The sequence below is a fragment of the Syngnathus floridae genome, chromosome 1 (genome assembly GCF_059516105.1).
Source record: "Syngnathus floridae isolate MCC-2025c chromosome 1, RoL_Sflo_1.0, whole genome shotgun sequence".
NCBI classification, from domain to species: Eukaryota; Metazoa; Chordata; class Actinopteri; order Syngnathiformes; family Syngnathidae; genus Syngnathus; species Syngnathus floridae.
In genome coordinates, this window is record NC_142413.1 from 21160267 (window position 1) to 21182098 (window position 21832).

Below are 21832 nucleotides of genomic sequence, written 5' to 3' on the forward strand. Positions count from 1 at the left end.
AATGTTACACACAGGAGGGCAACGCCGGATACGTTTTCATAACGAGGGCAGTGTTTGCAGCCAGGTATCTTGTGGCTGGGCTTGCACGAGGACGCCGCAGGGTGAGAAAAAGCTATCTGCTTGTTTTTTTACAGTTCACTTAACAAGCTCATCCCCCACTTTGCTTCAAACCCCAAAGCTCCTCCACACGAACACCATTGCCGTACGCAATCAGGCACAAAATAAGCACGCAATGTCACGTGAAGTAACAGCATAGTGTCGTCTGGTTAATCATCCTTGCGATTTATCAACACTTACAAGCATTTTGTCTCTATATATGTAGCAACAGTAATAGTCATATAATAAATAACAGACTCCAACAGATTCGGTAATTAATGGAATTTTCAGCAAATCTTACTCCCCCGTCTTATTTTGGGAATGAGAGTCGACTCAGTGTTTACATTTGGAGCAGCAAACAATGCCTCCAGGGATGGTGACATTTTGCGATTCCATTAAGAGTGGCCTTTTTTTTTTTTTTTTTGTAGATTTACATACCAACGCTAAGGGCACCAGGGCAGGCATGTTTCAACAAACAGAGGTTGCAAACCTTCAACTAGGATAAATGTTTTCCTTATCTCAATTTCTTTTGTTTCTGCTGCTTTATTAATAAAAACTGTGTTTCTATCTTTTCTAGTCCATATATTTCTAATGACTGGGACATACTAGTGTAAAGGAAAGTTAACCACTGTTCGATGACACAAAAATACTCAGACTTTGAAAATGCCAAACAGATGTGTAAGGCAGAGTAAACAGGGTTACTAAAGTTACTAATGACATTTAAAATTATTGTTGGAATCGAGTAAATTGATGTATATCTGTACTATTTTAAGAACTTCATCATTTGACAACGTCCACAGAATTGTCTATTTCTTCTGACTGGTTGTGACTGCATTTTGGGTTGGGTCCTTGATGTTGTCAGTTGCTACGGTCCTTTATGTTGCCATCTTTATTTTGTCATATTGGATTGGGCATGGTTGGGCTGATTTGACTTAGTGTTTAAGCTTGAGCTACTAAATTTCGTCCCCTTTTAATCTAGTCCTGCGCTCTCTTGCTACTAATAATGTTGTGTCTTGCATTCAGACTCTGTTTTTCCACTTCCGGGTCCTGTCTGCATGTGCATCTGGCTCCTTCACATGACACCATTTTTCCGTATGATATCACGGGGAAGGTGTGATGTACCTGGGGATGCCGCCTGGTAGGTGATTTTTCCGTCGTTACGCTCGGGGACTGCTGTGTGACAGATGGCCATCATGGTCATGAACTCCAGGATGACAGCAGCTGTAGGCTACGGGAAGGAGGGAAAAGAGACTATGACCTTGGATTTCTACACATAATGAAGCAAAGAAGATTGGTAGAACAGGTAGAAACATTTCTCAAACAATCTACAAATTGACATATACGTGTATTTTTTTTATAATTCTTATTGTTCATTTACATTTTATGTTTTTCAGTCTGGCCATACATAGTCGGATATAATAAAAACCAAAATATGTGTCATCACTGCCCCTGTGACCCATGAAAACTAATGTGCGGTCTTTCATCTCCACTTATAACCTTTCAGCCAGCAACCAACAAATTGTTCACCACAAATCAATTTTTCAAGAGAGGAGAAAAAAGGATTTACCCAAAGGTCTCATGAGTGTTTTTAGAGGACACTTGTCTAATATAGATTTGTGACTTTAATCATCTCTGCAACACCCCGGACAAAAACTAATGCGCGCTGAGGATGATTACATCATGAGTAAAACCTCAAATTATCAGGATTTCAATCTATTAGTAAGCACAAAGGACAAAATGTAATCATCTACATGCAGTATATATAAACATGGGGCTGGCTTAACCTTGGGGGGGGACGTGGGTGTTTTATGACTAACCTTATCTCTGGGACAATTTACTTTCATTCTAGTTAAGAACCAGAAAACCTAGTCCACTGGATGTTTACACGAGACATTTTTAAGCATTAATCTGGTTTGCCGCTACAGTACATATGGAAAAAAAAAATGTCTGACCACTCAAATGGCGTGTTCTAAGTATTATTATTGACATGAACAAAATATATTAGAAGCGTTTCTCATAAAGAGGGGAAGGAACATTAGGTCTTTCTTATGTAAGTTTTTTGGCGCATTTTGTTTTTTAAATTGTCTCTACACAACAGGTAACATTGTCAAAACAATGCCCATTTACACAGACTTGCAATAATGACTAAACACTTGTCAAGTTTAACCTGCAATGTACATGCCAGGCCAGTAGTAGGCAATCACACTTTAAATGTGTTTCGGAATAGTTGTGAGACGGGGAAACAATTCTTTTTGAAGGTTCATATGGAGCAGATGAGCCCATTACGAAAAGTGAAAAGATCATTTTCACATTTTTTTCTTCCATCTCATCTCATTCCATCTCAAAAGATAAGTTTAATTTCAAACATACTGTACATCTATTGAGTGTCTGTGTTTTCCTTGCCAAACTAAATTGTGTGCGCCCGTGATCGGGATGATTAAATCTGCTTTTTTCTGTGTCCATAGCAACCCTGCTCTGTTCCATAAAAGAAATAAGGTATTGGTGCCGGGGTGTAGAGGAGGGTGTGTGCGAATCAAAGGGTCTCTTGAAAATGGAAGTACACAGTTTCTATAATAGTCCAGGTGGCCATGAAAGCCCTTTTCTGTTCTTATGCTAATCTAGTTCGGGTTGACAGGTATCCTCTGAAGGACAAGGCACTGTGTGTTGCATGGATGTATGAAGGCCACAGCTTAATGCAGGGTTTAGTTTAGGCATGTAACTGTGAGGCTTAAGGAGTTATTATGCAAAAGAGGGCCTTGACAGGTTCAAGCGCAAAGAGCTGATGAGACGGTCTTGTTGGTCAGGGAATACTGCACTGTCAGCGATCGTCCCAGACCCTTGACCCCCACTGACTGGTGGGTCGTCGCCTTCTGTCACGACAATGGTGACGGATGCCTACTTTTGACATAAACTGTGTGGCAAAAGTTGACAAGTCCAGGGAAAAAATGGTGCATTGACTCAAGAGAAAGTGAAAAGCACTGGGGGAGACGTTTATTTTTGTCGCTGCTGTGGTTTAATTCTCTTGGGTGATGTCAAACCTCAACAGTCAGTGTGAACAGTAAAAGTCAAGTCAAATTTATTTGTATAGCCCTTAATCACAAAAACGTCACAGGGCCACAGTAGAAGTGTGGTTCATATTATTTAGCAAGAAGCTATAACACTAGATAGCTAGAAAAATAAATAAATAAATAGCTAACTACAAAAGACAACAATAGATATGAAGAAAGAAATAGGTTCAGAGGATTATGGTGTTGCATATGGTAAGTAATGAATATAGTATAGACCTATTTTGGTTACAGCAGTATTTAACGATATAGTCTAATATTAATATTACTATATGATTTTGACGGCAATATGTTATGTACAGTTTGATCCAAAACATTTCCTCAGGCTGACCTAACACAGGGTTCGTTATCAAGAGGATAGGATACTGTACACATTCGGATTGCAGATCATTTCTTGTTCTGAGCAACAAACATAAGTTGACAGGCACCTTTACTCACATGATTACTTTGGAGGTTTTCCAACAAGCTCTGGTCAATAAATCCCGACTCTTCTGACGAATGCGTGCTGTGCCTGGGCAGAGAACACGACACGCGTTTAACAAAAGAATGCACCAAAATAACAGTGAAAATGACACACATATATATGTAGATCAATACATACGTAGATATTGATACATAGAGCCTTTACTGCAGTGTTGAAGAGGATGGGCTCTTTATTAAAGCCCCGATTATGTATAAAATGACACGTGGCTTGTATCATTGCGAATTCTCATGATATAGTTTTCTTATAGAGTATATTAAAACAGAAAAGAGAGCTGATTTTTCAATTTGTTAATTCATAATCAGGTTTAGGTAAAATTGTTGTTTTACTCATAAAACACTAAGCCAGAGTTTGTTTTTACTGTAGCCATTTAGACTAACGAAGATGTTCAAGACACTGAACCGATAAAATTGTTGTAGGAGCAATGAAGAATCAATTCATGCATTATATTTAAATGACAACACCCGTCTGTTCGAGTACTGATAGGTATCCACTACTACAGTAGTCACTACCATGTGTTTAGGGGAAACAATAAAATATCATTCCACATGCTGTTAATATAACAAGACAATGCTTAAAAGGAAACAACATCACCAAATCAGAGCCAAGCTTAATAAAGAATTAGAAAGCGCATTAGTTTCCTACGAGTACCATATAATGTTTACTGGAATAATTCATGAGAAAAACAGTGATAAAATCTTTAATGAGCGGAGAGTTAAAAGCTAAGGGGGTGTTGTTGGTTAATAAAAGAAATGATGTCTTTCATTATCCCTACAGCTATAGTGTAGGCCCATCGAACGGCAGCTCGCCGGCTGTCCAGTAGCGATCGATCCAGCATTCCGTGATAAATGGCGTCCTATAGATCAGGGCGACAACAACTTTTGTCCGTGGCACTGCAGGCTTGATAGAAATGTTACCGCCAGTGGTTGCCATACAGAGGCGGCCATAAGTCTTCTCAAGCCTGCAGGACTGCTCGAATGGCCACTCCCATTTACGTAAGATGGCAAACTCTAAGATGCCACATGCAAACAAGGCTAACATTTGGTTCTTTTAAAGATTACATTTGTGGAGAAACACAAATGTTTCTAAGCAACGCAAATGTTTATCCAACCACAATGACACAATAAACCACTCATGCTAGATTGCAGATTTTACTGATAGTGATAACATGATGCATGTATGACCACACACAGTGACACCACATTGCAGGGGCTTACTCATTAACATTTGACATTATCTCATGCTAATGCAGCAACAAAGACTGAGTAGCCTGGCTGCACAGGGAAAGGAAAGGAGATCCTATAAATGAGGTCCATTTGGGCATCACTCAACATGTCCACGGTCGTGATGAAACATTTCAGGCTCCGGCGCGGTAACTTATCGATTGGCTGCCAGCGCAGCGGGGTGCCGTCACGACAGGAACATGGCTGCTGACAGCTCTCAATCAATTACCGGGGGCTGTATCCAGGTTAAAGCTTAATCGCTGGAGGCTTGGATGGCTTTCAGAAATAACCAGTAGAAGGATGGTATCATCCCAAGCTAAGTTCTGACTGTAGTCCAATAAATCCAAAGCAATTGGCTTACTTGAATATTTCATGTATATTTCATGAATATCCTCCAAAACATGGATAACATCTATGGTCAAGTGTTACTGGGTACACCAGCGTTGGATGTTGTCCAGCGTCCAGGTTTTATTACATTCTACTTTTAACAACTGTCTTTCATCTTGGCAAAACACTATTAAGACAAGTTATTACTGTATTGTAAGAAACCTCACAAAAAAGAGCATGTTTTGAACAATATCAGTCTGACTATAAAATTTGCCAGTTAAAAACAATTCTGTTGATGTCAATCGAAACTATATATGTTGCCTTTTTTCTAGTGTTTTTATAAAATATTATATTATTTGAATATTCTTTCTTGCTCTTGAAAATATGAGGATCAAATTGATTTTCATTGGACTAAAAAGTGGAACTTTATAATTGCATATTGCAAATTTCTGATTATTACAGTAGCTGAAGGACAACTGTGTTCACATCATCAGATCGCTATCCTGATTACTTATTGATTGATCTTTTTTTTTTTTCTTGTGGCTGATTATATACGTAGATACAATATGAGCATAGAGACCTATTCCTAAACATGATGTTTTGGTGAAAAGCTTCTTGACATTTGCACGTTTACATAAATTCATGACTATGCAGGTGGAAAAAAACTTGAAACAACAAACTTTCAACTTCAAACTTTAAAAAAAAAAAAGTATTTAAGTGAATTCTTATTTTATGAGTAAAAAAAAATCCTTGCTAGATACTCATTGAATAACATCAGCAAATACTTGTTAAAAGCCCTCTTGGTTGATCTAACAAACCCAAGAGCTGATTTTAGTTTGTTTTTATTATTGACCCATTCTATACAATAGCAGTGCCACATGCATGATAGAAGTCTCAAAACTGGTTTCCATGGACGGAAGGACAACAGTTCACAGTAACTTCAACGCCATCACCACACACGCCCTGATCGCCCATGCAAAAATAGTTGCAGCATGCAGACCTGTGTACACGTGTGTGTGCACATGTGTGCGTGTATGCCGGAGAGATAGTCAGAAATCAGATGGTAAAAGAGTACGGTATGATATGCGATTAAAATCTTTATCTTCACATCACAACAGTTAGACACACTGAAAGGACTCCCTCATATTAGTCAAACATGAACAACAGGGTTGCGTTCCAACTTAGTCACACATCCACCAAAGGCAGGGCAGCACTACAACGTCAAACAAGCAGCCCAATCATCTTACCCGTCGTCCTCCGCAAAACTACCATCCTCAGTCTCAGGCACGTGACTGTTGAAGCCATTGTAGGAAGGAAAAAAAAAAAAAAGGAAATAAAGGCTGATTGTTAATGTGTTCTGAATACTCATCATGTGTTGTTACTATTAGGGGATAGGTTAGGATGCTAGGAAAGATTGGAGCCAAGTTGCAAGGGTTTGGTAGGAACGTGTTCTGTAGAAATGTGTCAAAGATATGTCCAATAATAATGTGAGCAACAGATTTTTTTTAATGTACTTTCATTCTTCATCTTAACAACTACATAAATATGAATACAACGCATTTTAATTCTAATGTACTAAAGAATATAGTATTATAAATTCACAATTAAACGAAGCATTTTTGCAGCAAATAAAACATTTCCTGCACTCGACGGGACTGAGTGATTAAGATTAAATTAGTTAATATTACTAAATTAATTACATTAACTGTCAAATATATTTCTGTATTTTTAACTCATCCGTATCAATTTGCATTTCCCACTTGGATGTCAAGCTTAGGAGATGGTGTGCACTTCACTTAGCTTAACAACATCTATCCTTGAGATTTGGACTCCTTTCCAGTGGATTTAATGTCTACACCCTCGGGGATGACTTTATTAATTACAGCAGCCCTTCTTCATTTGTGGAGAGGAACGCATGCAGGCAGGCAGTTGTGTCAGTACTTTTGTGTGCGTGTGTGTGTGTGTCACCCAATTACAAGCCACGACTTTGCACGCACTTGTGCTAAAAATGTTCTCATGTTTCCCTTGTAAAAAAAAAAAGATTTTCACACAACCCTAATGCGTAAAACTCAAAAAGCCGAGTTAGTACATTCCAGATGAAGACGCACGCAAAGCTGTTTAGAAACAACACTACTAAAGATACTCAACGTCACCTTAGGCGAGAAGCAAAATGGGACATCTGCGATGGGAATAGACAGCAAAGTGTCATACGGCAAAGCCAGCCTGTGTGTTGAGTGCAAGAATAAATGTACAGAAATATGTCAAGTCGTGAATGACGCCGGAGCTTTGCCTAATTAAAAGGCGTCTTATTTTGATTTGAATCCATGAATAGGAATTAAAAGTAAAGACTTTGGTGAGGATTGGGCAGAGACTGCAGGCTGAGTGAAGTACGGCAGCAAGAGCTTTTGTCCCCGGCCGACAGACCTCATTTTGTTCATTTAGAAAGCTGCAAGTTAAAAATGAAAAAAAATATATATAAGTTTGAAACTGTGACATTTCATCCAACTCCTGGTGAATAAAATAAAAACAATGTATGGATGGTGGGAGAATGTTTATGAATCAACCGGAAATAACTTTTAGAATTGAGAAGAGTCGGGCTGTCTTAGTGGGCAGTGAAAAGAGGTCATTCATGAAGTTTTGGAAGTCCTCCTAACCACCTTTTCACTAAATGAAGTTTTATTCTGTTGTCCTTGACTTGTCTATTTAAACTGACGGAGGGTTCGGTCGGAATCTTTGCTTTTTCTGCCCTTTTATTATTTATTTATTACACTGTTGCGCCCTAGTTATCCTGCTATTCTTTGGGGCAAACGTAGAAATTGATGGAAAATGGTATTTTGTGAAATGACAGTGCAACATTTATTTTTGTCCTAAATTATCCCTCAAGGAAATTAAGTGGAATCTCATTTCTTGGAATTACTGACATCCACAATTTTTGGGGTCCTCATCAAAATATCCTTTTATCTATCCTTTTGTCTGTACACGATCAATCAAGCTTTTAATTAAATTCCAAAATGATTAATCATGCTCTGCCAAGCTCGCACTTCACTCTTGTAAATGTTTCTTTTGAGTGAGGTAAAACATTAGTGGGTGGTTAAGTGAACTGAGTGGTATGTGCATGGAAAAATAGGTGCAGATGCTCCTCTGCCCTCCAAAATGTTGGGCAAAGGCAACAGAGGAGCTGTCAAATGTCAACAGTATACAGCCTTTTTATTTACAGCTTAGGACCTGACAAAGCTGCTACTGATTAGTTGAAGAAGGAGAGAAAACAACAAAAGAGAAGGTGAGGGAAGAGGAAGCAACGAGAAAAGTCTGCGTGTGTGTGGAGGGGGGGTTACATACCCGTAGGCCACGCCAGCGATGGTGCACTTCTTAAACTGCATGACATTGCAGGTCAGCGTGCCCGTCTTGTCAGAGAAAATGTATTTCACCTGCCCAGCAGGGAGAGGACATTCAAGATAGAGCACAATTAGAACGACAAAGATAAGACACACTGCTTTTATTACCTGGCCCAACTCTTCATTCAGGTTGGACGTGCGGGCCATGGCAGGTGTGTTGGTCGGCTCGTAGACCATATCGGTGTCCTGGCCAAGTCACAATGAACAATCAACACATGATATAACTGCAACATTTCAAACTGGAATCCTCCAGCTCCCACTCTCCACTTCAATGAAACAATCAGGTTAATTATTAATGATTGGTGATGTTGAAAAATGAGACTGAAGTTTGGGGGACTGTCCTGATATTTTTCATCGTGGAAGCAGTCAAAATCAAACGGGTTCTTTGCCTGGCAAAGAAGTGGAAACTGTACATGGAAATGTTTTTTCCACAGACACCTGTTTGATTTTGTCACCTAGTTCCTAGTTAGAAAAGCGAGTTGAACAAAGTACAAAAACAGTCAACAGTGTAGAGAAGGTCAAATTCTGGTCACCTGTAAAAACAAGAAAGCATCTTCCAGCTGAAAATAGAACACGGAAAGCTTAACTCCCGGCTCACCCAATTGATGAAGAAGGCCTGGATGAACTTGATGACCTCCAGTGTGACCAGCAGACTGATGGGGATCAGATTGTTGAACAGGATGATGAAGGTGAGGAAGTTGAGGCCGAAGTTCGCCGCCCCGCCATCTACGGAGGGGAGACGGGTTTGGACACAGGAAGTGATACACAGGAGGCTCGTCAGCGCCGGGTTCATGAGCATCCGTCGGTAAAATGTTAAGAGCCCGCAGCTACTTCCAGCCAATGGTCCCTATTATCCCAAAGCGGGGAGAGTGTGTTGGGCTAACACGGAGCACTGGCTGGAAATGAACCCATCCTCTCACCCAGGAGTCAAATTTAACATCCCATAGATTGACAGTGAGGGACTGAGGTGTCTCCGTTGTGTCACAGCAACAGCCTTGGCATCCAGCTTGATCCAGGCAATGAAGCACTATGCAAAATGATGCCCCCGCCCCCATCCCCAAAAGTGGCAATGATCAACAGAGAACCCCACGGACACCAAACATGAAAACAGGAGGGATGTCATTTACCTTGCCACAGCTTGCGGGAGCTTGCAAGAGTTACCTTCCTCAAGCCAACTTCATCTTAGCATTGAGAGGAGGGCCCCCTTGCCATGACATAGCAAAAGAAAACAAAACCAACAAACGCATGGCGGGATGGAAGCTATACTGCTACTGGTACAACAAATACAGGGAGTCTCAGAAGTGTGGAGGAGGGAGGGGCAGACAAACGCACTGGATGCTGTCAAGACAAAGGAGGGAGATTCAGTCCATAACACATTGCCAACCAACAAGGAGTGGAAAAGAGCGGGCGGATGACGCCGACGTATTAATGGTGACCACTGCACTGCATTGTTAGGTCCCGTCACTCAAAATCTCAGCTGTTTGGTTGCAAAAAACACCGCAGGGCAAGCGCCAGTGCAAAAGCACACAAGGGGAGTACAGTGCAACCTCTAAAGTTGAATGCCCTACCTTAAAGTCTTGTAAATTTGACACACCACAAGGGAGTGTTGTTAAAAAAAACCTCAACTTTAAATGATTTAAGGAAAAAAAAAAACCTTGAAGCTTACAAACAATAAGGCTGATAACGAGGCATTCTATAGCGGCGGCGCCAGCCCAAAGTCCTGCGTAAAAAAAAAATTCCTTACTCGCAAACTGGTACATGTGGCGAGATCATGGCAGAATAGAAGGCACGCTAGAGCGCTTAATATTCGATTACTCTAGTGATCACTCAATAGTTTTCAGTCTTACTCTATGCTTTTCAGTCTTCACAGCAATTATCTCCAAACGTGTAGATTGAATTTAGAAACAGATCACTATTAGTATGAAAACCAGTTCACTTGTATTTGCCACCTTAAACATGACATTTATATTTGCATAGACTGCTTTGTGTTCAACTTTAGAGATTCCACTGTACTTTCAATGTCATTTTAACCATTACTAACTATCAGCTAGTCACAGCAACAGGTTTTAGTTGAAGATGCATTTTATTCATCCTTTTATTAGCTTCGTGTATTTAAGTATGAGGATTTCCCTAAAATAAGAGCAAAAGCACAATTGAATGGCTTTTGGTGGAACAACACCAGCTCAGCATTTGACTGAATTCCTTTCTATTTTACTAAAAAATACAATCGAACAAGTTGGCTGAATGCATGCATATTTAGCAACTTGCACTCTTTGGCCTCAATCTGCATTGTTTTCACAGTATACATGTCGTCGATTGCCATCCTCAGCACTCCGTGACCGCTCAAAGTCACATTAATTATTCACGAGTGTTCAGTGACATACGAGCCGGCGGGATGCTGTGCGTGGCCAGCTAACGCACATTCTCCCCTTCATCTTCTCAATGTTGGCGAATGGCGAGGCTACAATCATTTTCTTTTACTGACTCATGTGATGCTAAATAATTTGACAGGCTTTCCACCGCTCTCTTTTGTCACAGGCTGGACAATGCGCACTGGAAAGAGTCTCAACAATCTCCTTAAGGCGGTACAATCAGTCTCAAGATGGACCCCTGCTTTATGACTTACACTGCCCCCCTAAAGCGTTTTGAACGTGTTTTTAACCCCTCGCCAAAAGCAATAGAGCACCAATAGAGCACCGTGTAGGGGGGGGAGTTTAAGTCATACTGCAAGTTTAAATCGACCAGGACACAACCTCTCCTACAGGCCTATCAGGGCACAGAGTAATGGCTGAAGTACCACGATGATCACTTTGCGTACCAGAGCTTTGTCACTGCACACCAGCTGTTCTTTTTTTTTTTTTTTTTTTTTAAACTAAGCAATAATAACAAGAACAAATCTGACCAGATGATAAAAGGCTGGAGGATTCATGCAATCCTATAAAACTGTGGCAGATGACTCCATGAAATTCCTGTGAATGTGACAAATTCAACCATTCACTCAATGTACATTTCATTTAGGTACCTCAGCAATCTCAAAACAAAAATGGTTGTAAAAATGTCAGTAACGGTTATTGAACCATGACAAAACAAGTAATCCTTGTACAGATAAAAAATCTGATTTTAAAAAGAAGTTCCAAGTTACTTTATGGAGGACTATTATATGAAAACCAGTGAAAAAACTGGTGGAGCATGGAAGATAAGTCAATTGTCTTTGGTATCAAGTTAAAGATGAAATTTTGAAAATTGGTCAAAAATTGTTTCGTGGCAGAATGTGGGCACCTTGTGTCAATCACTACAACAGCCTAAGGATGTAGGCGAACACAACTTATCCCTGCAGCCATCTTGTCATTGTCCAGAATGTTGGATGTGTGGATGCCAATCAACAAAACAATCAGGTTCCAATAATAAGGTCATCTTAAATAAAACTATTAATATCTTTTTTATAATTATTAATTTGAATCACAAATGAAAATGAGGTCTGAACTGTTCTAAACATTCAAAATAATGATCCAAATACCAATCTGGGCAAAAAAATATAGGCGGCGGACGAGGCAAATGATTATAAATCACATTACAAAGTTTTGCCCGGAAACGTCTACCGCTGCACCAGACCAGGAGCAGGTTTGCATGACTTCTCTTACCATTTGTAAAGTGGTTTGAAAAGATGGCAACAGGGGCATTTGGAAAATGCCAGCCACTGCTCTCAGTCATAAACATGTACGCAGCCTCCTGCAGCAAACATCTTCTGGCGTTTTACCGTCGCTCAGGGGCAGGGACAGAACTAGTCATTCTGGAGAAGAATGAGGGGTGGTTGTCTAAAGCTTGGCAGAGGCAAAGTGTTCCACGTGGCACAAAACAAAAGAGGACATCAAAATAAAAATGGAGGAAACATGAGACACCGTTTGCAACAGGCACTGAAAATAACTAGACGAAGGTGTAAGAGAGAGCTGGAGGGGAACACCTATCGTTGGATCCCTGGTATGTGCTTGTCCACGGGAACGGTCCCATACAAAGTTGGGCAACCGTATAGGGGGCGAGGGTAGGGGGCCTCATTTGCTTAGCAAAGGCAGAGCTTCAGTAAGGGGTTAGTAAAGGGAGGTCATTCACGGATGGCCAAGGCTTTAAAATGGTTGTTACCTGGAGCTGTTAAAAAAACGACAACAAAGAAAAACAACAAAATCAAACACAACATTAGAAAGGGAACAAAAAAAGTACAGCAGCGCAGTGATATTCAACCATTTGGCACTCAACACATCTAGGCATCAGTTAACAGGGAATTGGAGCATTCCCGCATTGGCACATATTTCACTTGTTATGAGAGAAACATTGTTTAACTGAGGCAACTGAACAAACGAAAAAGACACGTACATACCAGCATTTAAGGAAGTAACTTAAAACGACAAAGAAATAAGCTGATATGGACACAAGTGAGCTCAAATATGTGCAATGAGAGGTGGCGAGTGGCCTCAGGGGGGACTCTTACAGTTGAGGTCCATGTACCAGGCGTCATTGCCACACCGGTACTTCCAGATGGTTTGGCCCACGGAGCAGACTAATGAGATGGCGAGCAGGCAGCCAAACAAGACCAGAATCTGAAAGTTGGTGATGCGCTCCACGTTGGACAACTTCAGCGGCGGCCGAGTGGAGTTCTGACAAGGCAAAACAAATTTAAAAAGAGGAAGTGTGGTCAATGTTGAAATATCTGAGAAGTGCAGTTGGTTGGCCCTGAATTTAAGTATGCTAATAGTAGCAAAGAGAATGTGTAAAAATGTGTAATGTGGGGCACGACAGTAGTAAAAAATAAAAACCTGCACTCCACATCGGAAGTTCAGAGACCGGATTGGAACCCGCCCAATCTCAGAACTGGGAGGTAGATGTGCTAACGATTCATTTATAGCAATGAAGTGCATTTAATTAGATATTTTTCCTTACTGACTGCTACAGACTGTCTTGGATTAATAAGGCTTTTTTTTATTAGTACTATGGCATCCTAAAAATAAAACAGCAGCACTTCACCATGAACCTGCCTCAGGTAAGATTAATTGCATTTCACGGTGGTAGTACCTGCATAAGTTTTGTGTCATGACCCGTGTAGACCACCACACCATGGACCCATTGTGTGTTCCTCAGCTGGGCTCCTCTCAATAAGATCTGGTCTGGACCAAGCGGCACTGTGCTGTAGTGGGGGGTGAGAAAAAAAAAAAAAACATTACGTACATGGATGTGAAGACTGCATACGATTTCTATCGAAGGCTCACACTCTATTTCTCCTGATTTCATACTGGAATTTATTGGCTGTTGTTGTGTAGTCAGGTGCTGCCTGTACTGAAGCAAAATCACTACTTCTGAAAAGATTTAGAATGACACAAAAGGAACATGACGCTATTAAACCCTCTAAAAGCCAAACGTACTTCTGAAAATTGCTTACTCAGGGAAGCTTTTTAGTTCCCAGATGATTAAATCATAACGTCATAACATTGTATCCAGTCCCTCATAAAAATGCATTTTCCTGCCAGTGACACAGCCTTTGAAGCAACGCATAGCGGTAATTGAATTTGAGCGAACCAGGTGCCTTCAGCAGACAATGCACTCAGCTACAGGCTAATGGATCAGCCAAAGTTTCAATATCTTAGCAGGTTAAAAGGGATTACTATACAAACAGCTGTGGGCTTTTCAAACTTGATGGATCAAATAACACGCTGTCCTTAAAGTTCCTGAAATTTTTCAGGTAGAAAGAATATCACAGAAAATATATAAACAATGGTAACCCTGATTGTTTTCAAAAGCTTCCTGGAAAAAAAAACATACAGTCAAAAATGTAGTTTAACAAGTTTACCCACCTGTGGCCATCTAGTCGGATGTTCCCAACAAACTCATACAGATGACGGTTTGGGCACTCGCACTCCATCCTTCCTGAGAGACGCATCAGGCTGTCTATGTCCTTCAAGTCGGATGTCATTTGGAGACCCTGTTGATTTTGTCACTTCATGTGTCACCGATAACAACATTGATGCAACAATGTACTCCACAACAACAAAGAAGAAGAAAAACAAAAGAGACAGAGAGAGAGAGAGAGAGAGAGAGAGAGAGAGAGAGAGAGAGAGAGAGAGAGAGAGAGAGAGAGAGAGAGAGAGAGAGAGAGAGAGAGAGAGAGAGAGAGAGAGAGAGAGAGAGAGAGAGAGAGAGAGAGAGAGAGAGAGAGAGAGAGAGAGAGAGAGAGGGAGAGAGAGAGAGATTTTTACCTGTCTGATTTTTAAGTTTGTTTCACCATCTAGATTAGATGTTTCGATGTAGCACATTCCCTGTGGTTCACTGATGAGGAAAGAGATAATGACATAAAACCGGTGAAGTGCTGGTGAGTCATGTATAAAACATATTAAAATGAATGAACATTATCTAATACTGTGGTGAAGGAAGTAAAAGTATGGCTGATTTTAATAACAGACAAATCTAGCCCACTTAATTTAGACAAGGTTGCTGTGCAGCAGCCTAATTATAGTTATACATATAAAGAAGCATTCTTTATTTGCAGACTGCTTGAACAACATGAAACTGGAAAGGGGCCGAGACGGGAGGAGAGAGAAAACTCCAGAGTGGCGTGATGCGAGCGAGAGGGCGTGCAGAGCACAAGAAGCAGAGCGGACAAATGAGCTTCTGACAGATTTCAGGCACAGGGACAGTGGTAGAGCATGCCACACTCTTAGCTACTCTTTGTGAGCAGTTCTTTGTTTTAGAGAGGGTTGGTCGAACCGTGGGAAGGGGGGGTGGTATCAAGAAAGAGCAAGTCTAGGGCTTTGCTGCTCTTTTTCTCTATAATCCAATAAGTGATGGGAGTTTCTCAAAACAAAAAGTACAGCTGTATTTACATGACTTGCTAAAAACAAATTTGTTTGGAGTCAGGTTCAATTTGCTCCAGCCAATGGTGGTATTAGGTGGTTTACCATCCCAGGCATGGGACTTAAAAGGATTGAAAAATGCTTCCATTGTCTGGAGTGCTTGTCCTCATTAGGGTCACTGGCGAGGTGGAAGCCTTTATAAGATGACTGTCTGAGAGGCAAGGCACATCCACAACTGGTTGCAAATTGCAGGGAACATACAAGGACTCTTTCTGAATTACACTGACACAAAGGGAAATTGTGAGTCAAAGGCAAAAAAAAAAATAATGACAATATATAATTTAATCGAGTTGAGAATCCCAGTGAGTGCCTTGAGGGCATTGTTCAAATTACGCTGCACCCCTTCACCAGTTTAAGACTCATTGTCAACTACGAGCTCTTAAGATTTTTTTCTTTTACTTCTAAGACTTAGCCAAAGAGGCTTTCCTTTTTTTTTTTTAACTTCCACTTTGCCAGAGAGAAGTATAGTGGCCCTAAAGGGTTGAAAAGGCTCAATGCTGGATTGGAGAAAGACAAAACCAAAAAGTCCAAAGTAAAGGGGGCTGAAGTCAGGCATAAGCAGCCCACACAATATTCCTGAGTACAGTACACAAAAGTACATGTCTCCATTGCCAGAAATAGTGAAGGGTGCAAAAGAAAAGAAGGGAAAATCCCCTACAGACTCTTTTTCCACTTTGTTAAAAGTGAAAAGACCCATTATCTTTTCACAGCTCAGCATTTTCAGACCTGACAATGATGTCATTAATTAAATCCTAGTTTGAAACCCTAGTTTAAAACCCAAACCCTAGTTTGAAACTCTAGTTTGAAACCCTAACCCTAGTTTGAATCCCTAACCTTAATTTGAAACCCTAGTGTGAAACCCTGACCTTAGTATTAAATACCTTTTTTTTTTTTACGGAAACAGTTGCAATGTAAGCCACTATTGTCAAAATAGAAAGCACCAAAATACATCATTCCAGATGTCATTCATATTTCATTCTTGGAATGCAGGATCATGCAAATTTGGCAGTGACTGCATGTGAGCCATGCACATTAGCCATGCAATAGGTTAAAAAAAGGCAAACATGCAACATCTGGGAGGTAATCACAAGCTCCTTTTTCCCTCATGCATGCAAATGAGCTTCTGACACCAGCTTCTGAAAGTCTGGCCCCATCTTTGCAACAGCCGTTGCCTTGGTAACACCTCTGGTTTTCCTGACCTGGACGACAGTATGACGAGGTCAGCCGGGAGGTGATCGCCGTTGGCAGCTCGGACGACTTCCCCAACAGTCACCTGATGTTAGTGACCACATGACATCAGCAGGAGACAACGTGGAAGAGAAAGGGTGGTGGAAAAGGAAAGGGGTGGAAAAACAAAGAGCAAACACATGACAGGAGAAAGGTAACTGTTAGTCAGTCTTGAGGGTTCTTTATCTGCTTTCTCTTGTCCCACCTCGAGGAATGACAGCGATCAAACTATAAATCTTTGTTGGGGTTTTTTTGTGTGTTGTTGCCGCAATTCCAACTAAAAAACACTAATGCTTTTTATAATGTTGGTAAGCCATCATTTCTTTCGGCTGAAGAGCTAAAAGGCAGCCCAGATAGAGAGTGGAGGCGATTCAAGTAGGCAGTCATTCAGAGCGGACTCTCGATACCTGCATGATAAAACCACAGCGTCTGCAGGCACGAAATCGCCTTCATTTACTTTAATAACATCGCCCGTTTCAACCTGTGAAAATAGACTGGTCATCGTGCTGCACACAATGTAGAGACGGGCTGTGATCGTGTTATACGCTGATGAAAGGAAATACATTGAATGGCACAATTTAACGTTTGAAAGGCACCGCATTTTGTATTAAGCAAAAATGAAACTTAAATGTAGCTACAGGCAAGGAGGTAAATCTGACAAGGACATTATCAAAATGATCTTGTAAGAAAAAGGCATCTAAATCATTCAGTAACCAACCAGGAATTTAGCTGCTTTTACAATATGCATAAAGATGACGTAATAAGCATAAAATATTGAAGTCACGAAACAATACAGTGATTTGTATCAGCAGTGGCCAGGAATATTTTATTTTACATATATATGTACATATACACACACATATATATATATATATATATATATATATATATATATATATATATATATATATATATATATATATATATATATATATATATATATATATATATATGTATGTACATATACACACACATATATATATATATATATATATGTATGTACATATACACACACATATATATATATATATATATATATATATATACATCTATAGATACATATAGATACATATATATGTATATATACATATATATATTTTTTTTTTTACAAATGTAAAAAAAACAAGGCATCACAATGTGTAAATGATAACGTGTTATTAGAACTTACAAGTCCTTAAAAGCACCTAATTAATTTCTATGGCTTTTTGTTTCAGGAACAAATAAATCAACTGCATTATGAAAGTACATACTCAGCTCCTTCACCTTTGACGGCAGTTCCAATGGAAACACTGGATTAATTAGCTGCTTGAACCATCCGACAGTCAGTGTAGGTCTGCTCTGCTGTGTATTATGTGAGCATGTGCTTACGATCCCCAATCAATGGCTAATAATCCGTCTACTTGTTATTATTATAATTGCATACCTTCTCCCAATGCACAATCTCCCAGGCGCCGTTTCTTAACACTGTGTGACATGACAGGAAGGGAGAACAGAGAAAGATAAAAAGAAGAAGTCAAAATGAGTTGATATACATATTTCAACTGTTAGCCGGCAAAAAGGGAATCAGTGCATTGTTTTTCATACCTTGACATTCCTTTTTGTTGACAACACTGTCAGCATTGTGGCGTTTCTAGAATGAACGAAGAAAATGGAATATTGGTTATGCAAATAGAGTATGACAGGATAAATCATATTTGGATGACAAGAGCATTAGTGTGAGGTTCGAAAGCAAACAGGTGAGTCAAAGCAATGGAATAACTTACTCAAAATAACCGATCAAAAGGCTTTAATAGTAATAGTTTAATAACTAAATATAAAGAATGTGCTTACATCATTTTACCAAAGTCTTTTTCAAAGATCTCGTAGCCATAAGCGATGCAATTCCAAACAAGATGAGCCGACTACGCTGTTGAAAAAGTTCAAGGGTCTAATAGAGTAAAAATATTTGCCTAAGATATTTTTCACACATTACAATTTTAAAAAAAAATAGCTGGCAACATGAGGACTGACTAATAGTATGAATTGGTGAAAAAAAATATGAAATTGACCAAAATTGGACACACGAGATTTCTGCCTGGATCTCGCTCAAAATTATGCATGTTACCTTCACCAATGGAATGTAGTTTGTTGCTCATAATATAATATAATATACAGACAAAAACAAAACAGCATAAAGGAAGCTGTCAATCAAGGAATTAATTTTAACATGTATTGCGTTACAATCCACTTATAGTGAACTGCAGAGGGAGTTGTGATATGTGAATCAAGTCACCATTTCTTTGACCTCTAAAACAAGTCAGACAAGCATGCTTGGACTTATTTGGTCTTGGCGGAGGTCTTCTAGTTGGAAGACTATGTGGTTGTGTGTAGGAGTGCACTATTGTTCGGCACTATTATTTGCCCTTGCATCCCACGTGACAAACAGTAATGCTGTGAACAGTGTTGATGTTTTAGGTCTTGTCAAGTGGCATCCAGCAACTGCAATGTGTGTTGGCCCTGATAAGAGAGGCGTGGACATATCCTCTCAAAACCCCAACAAGATCAACTGTTTACATTCTTTTAGCTTGCTCCGATTTACTCCACTGCTAATTCCATTAAAAGCTAATTGGTGCATTCCTGCGCACTCGCTTTTAAGGCTCCGGTCGAATCACGTTGGGCATCTCGGCAACGCAGTCTTGTGTGTAATGAAAAGGCGGGCAGTGTCAAACGGCTTCAACCTTTCGCCAGCTGCACAGAGACCGGGAAAAGTTTTGGGTGCTACGCGAAGGCTCATCCATCATCCCGTGTGCAAGAGCTGCCGGCAAATTTCATTCGACCATTTTTCTTTCTGCTCTTGACGCACACCAGACATGTCAGATCAGAGCTGCATTTATATCCCTTACCTTGTTACTTGTCAGCACTCTCAAATACCACGCCGCATTCAAGGCGAACGATAATGCAGAAGAACCAGCATTTCCATTTATTCGGTTGTTGATGTTGACTAAGGTGAGGAGACTAATTCTATCCGAGATGAGACAAGCAGGCAAAAATAACAGCGTTGCCGCAAAGTGGAGACTGCGGTGATATAATGCTGCAGTGTCCAGAGTTAAGGCAAAACAATGCAGTAAATCAGAACCTAATCTTCTTGGATTAAAAAATTCTCCAAAATAATTTGGGTTGTCCACATTTCTTAGATTTTTAAAACAATACTTTTTGGTCCTAAATCGGTGGATTATTTATGGGATCACCCATGAAAGAATGCCCAATCATAATTTAAAACAACATCCCGGTTGTAACTGTTAATATTTTGGCAGTTTTGATTTTAGGGGATAAATCCTTGGATTAAACATCCTATTCCAGAAACCATTGACTTCAGTGCAGAACTGTAGTAGAAAAAACACTGGTAGTATCAGCACATAAGTTCAATATGGGTAACTAATAATGGATTGAATTCTTGAACTAGTATCAGTCTAAAATAAAAAAGTGGGATACAACATCCCTATATGAGACCGATAAAATTTCAGAAAATTAAGAAAAAAATGATAATTTTGCCTTAATCCCTATCACCTGAAAACCACACGATCTGATCGGGACGTCTCTACTTTTACGTCCAGAACATTTGACTGTACTTTGTCTTAATATTGCCTAATAAATATAAATATATAGAAATACTATAAACAATAATAATAATATAAATATTGGCCAGCCAGTTAATTGGTGAGGGCCTTCTTGTCAGTGTTACCTTACACTAGGCCAGATATGGCCAAACTACGGCCCGCGGGCCACATTCGGCCCACGGGGCCGTTTAATCCAGCCCGCCAAACCTGAATAAATTGTATTATTGACCTTTTTTTTGGGTCATTTTCCCTGCAATTAGTATGTTTCCCCAATAGATGGGGAAGCGCCCACCCGCGCATTTGCTCCCGGAAGCCGTGTCAGAAAGCTCGGTGCACACTCATAAGTGCATGTACGTACTAAGTAGTACGGACCTGGCGCACTCCGCGCTCTATTTCCATCAGTGCCGAATTTCAAGTGTGGGCTGTGACGTCAGCATTCTCGTAATTCGCTCGCTGAGCTTTCAGATACAGTTTTACGTTAATGCCACCCACAAACCTTCCCCTGGAATCCTTCCACTAAAATGAGTGGCCCGAGGAAAAGTAAGGTGGACACTGAATGTCGAGTGTTTAAAAAAAAAAAAGAGAGAGGACAATTTGACTCGACCTATGTGTTTGAGCAGACGTTCCGCCACATGAACGTCAACAAAGCCCATATGAGCTCTAGGTTAACGGACCTATCCTAAGAATTACCACATCAAATTTTACTCCAGACCATGATGCACTAGCAAAAAAGGGAGACCAACAATACTATTGATTTCTTTATTACTTTATTTAGAAGTATTCTTTCACTGATTCTTCAAGATGATGTATTTGGTCAGAATGTTTGCCGTTTGATGTGATTTCGCCTCATTACATAAACATATTTCATAAATCTGACCTGCAGGCGCTGAAGTGATGGAAACTATTATTCATAATAGTGTCGTATTTAATGAGAATCACTGATAGTAGTTTTTTGGTGAAATATTTTTTTAATGCTGTTAATAAATGCATTTGTTTTCAAAAAGCTTTTTTGGAATATCCATGCTTTACTACCTACTAAAAGTACAAACCTTTTATGCAATGACCTTTACATGTCATTTCTATTACTTAACACAAACACTACATCCATCTGCTCCTGGTTCGGCCCCCTGATCAAAATTTAGAACTAAATTCGGCCCGCCAGACAAAACGTTTGCCCACCCCTGCACTAGGCAATGAACAGGTTAATGTTGTGGCTCAGTGTTGCAGCGCCATCAGGTAAACAAACTTGTGAGGGGTGAACATACAAGGGAAGAGATGTGAGTGCGCGTGACCTTTATCTCCAAAGACGGAAATCAAGACCACTCCATTGCCATGCTTTTTCCTTAGAGAACAGACCATGAGAAGGGTCGAGGGAAAAAGTGCAGTGCTTGTGCATTCAGCACAAGATAGAATCGGACAGTATAGAGTAGCTGTCCGCTGGGACCTGCAGACAGGGTTACGCAGCAGGACTATTGCAATACAGTCTGACACATTGAATTCTCTTTACCAAAACTAAATCAAGTGAA

At 40.1% G+C, this 21832-nt stretch overlaps 1 protein-coding gene across 4 annotated transcripts in view; it reads right to left on the bottom strand.

Moving 5' to 3' along the window:
• The window catches only part of atp8a1 (ATPase phospholipid transporting 8A1), a 97263-nt gene that overhangs the window by 56199 nt on the left and 19232 nt on the right, over nucleotides 1–21832 (bottom strand). Inside the window, exons 5-17 of one of the 4 annotated variants that reach the window (XM_088385619.1) lie at nucleotides 18295–18340; nucleotides 18134–18174; nucleotides 17118–17191; nucleotides 14830–14899; nucleotides 14428–14555; nucleotides 13652–13763; nucleotides 13071–13236; nucleotides 9186–9313; nucleotides 8696–8773; nucleotides 8532–8620; nucleotides 6440–6484; nucleotides 3600–3672; nucleotides 1219–1324 (exon numbers count right to left, since the gene is read on the bottom strand). In XM_088385619.1, coding sequence (XP_088241745.1) covers nucleotides 1219–1324; nucleotides 3600–3672; nucleotides 6440–6484; nucleotides 8532–8620; nucleotides 8696–8773; nucleotides 9186–9313; nucleotides 13071–13236; nucleotides 13652–13763; nucleotides 14428–14555; nucleotides 14830–14899; nucleotides 17118–17191; nucleotides 18134–18174; nucleotides 18295–18340 — 1156 coding nt within the window. Of the gene's footprint in view, nucleotides 1–1218; nucleotides 1325–3599; nucleotides 3673–6439; nucleotides 6485–8531; nucleotides 8621–8695; nucleotides 8774–9185; nucleotides 9314–13070; nucleotides 13237–13651; nucleotides 13764–14427; nucleotides 14556–14829; nucleotides 14900–16682; nucleotides 16757–17117; nucleotides 17192–18133; nucleotides 18175–18294; nucleotides 18341–21832 lie in introns of all 4 variants that reach the window. The other 3 variants (XM_088385610.1, XM_088385634.1, XM_088385629.1) reach the window with 3 other exon arrangements.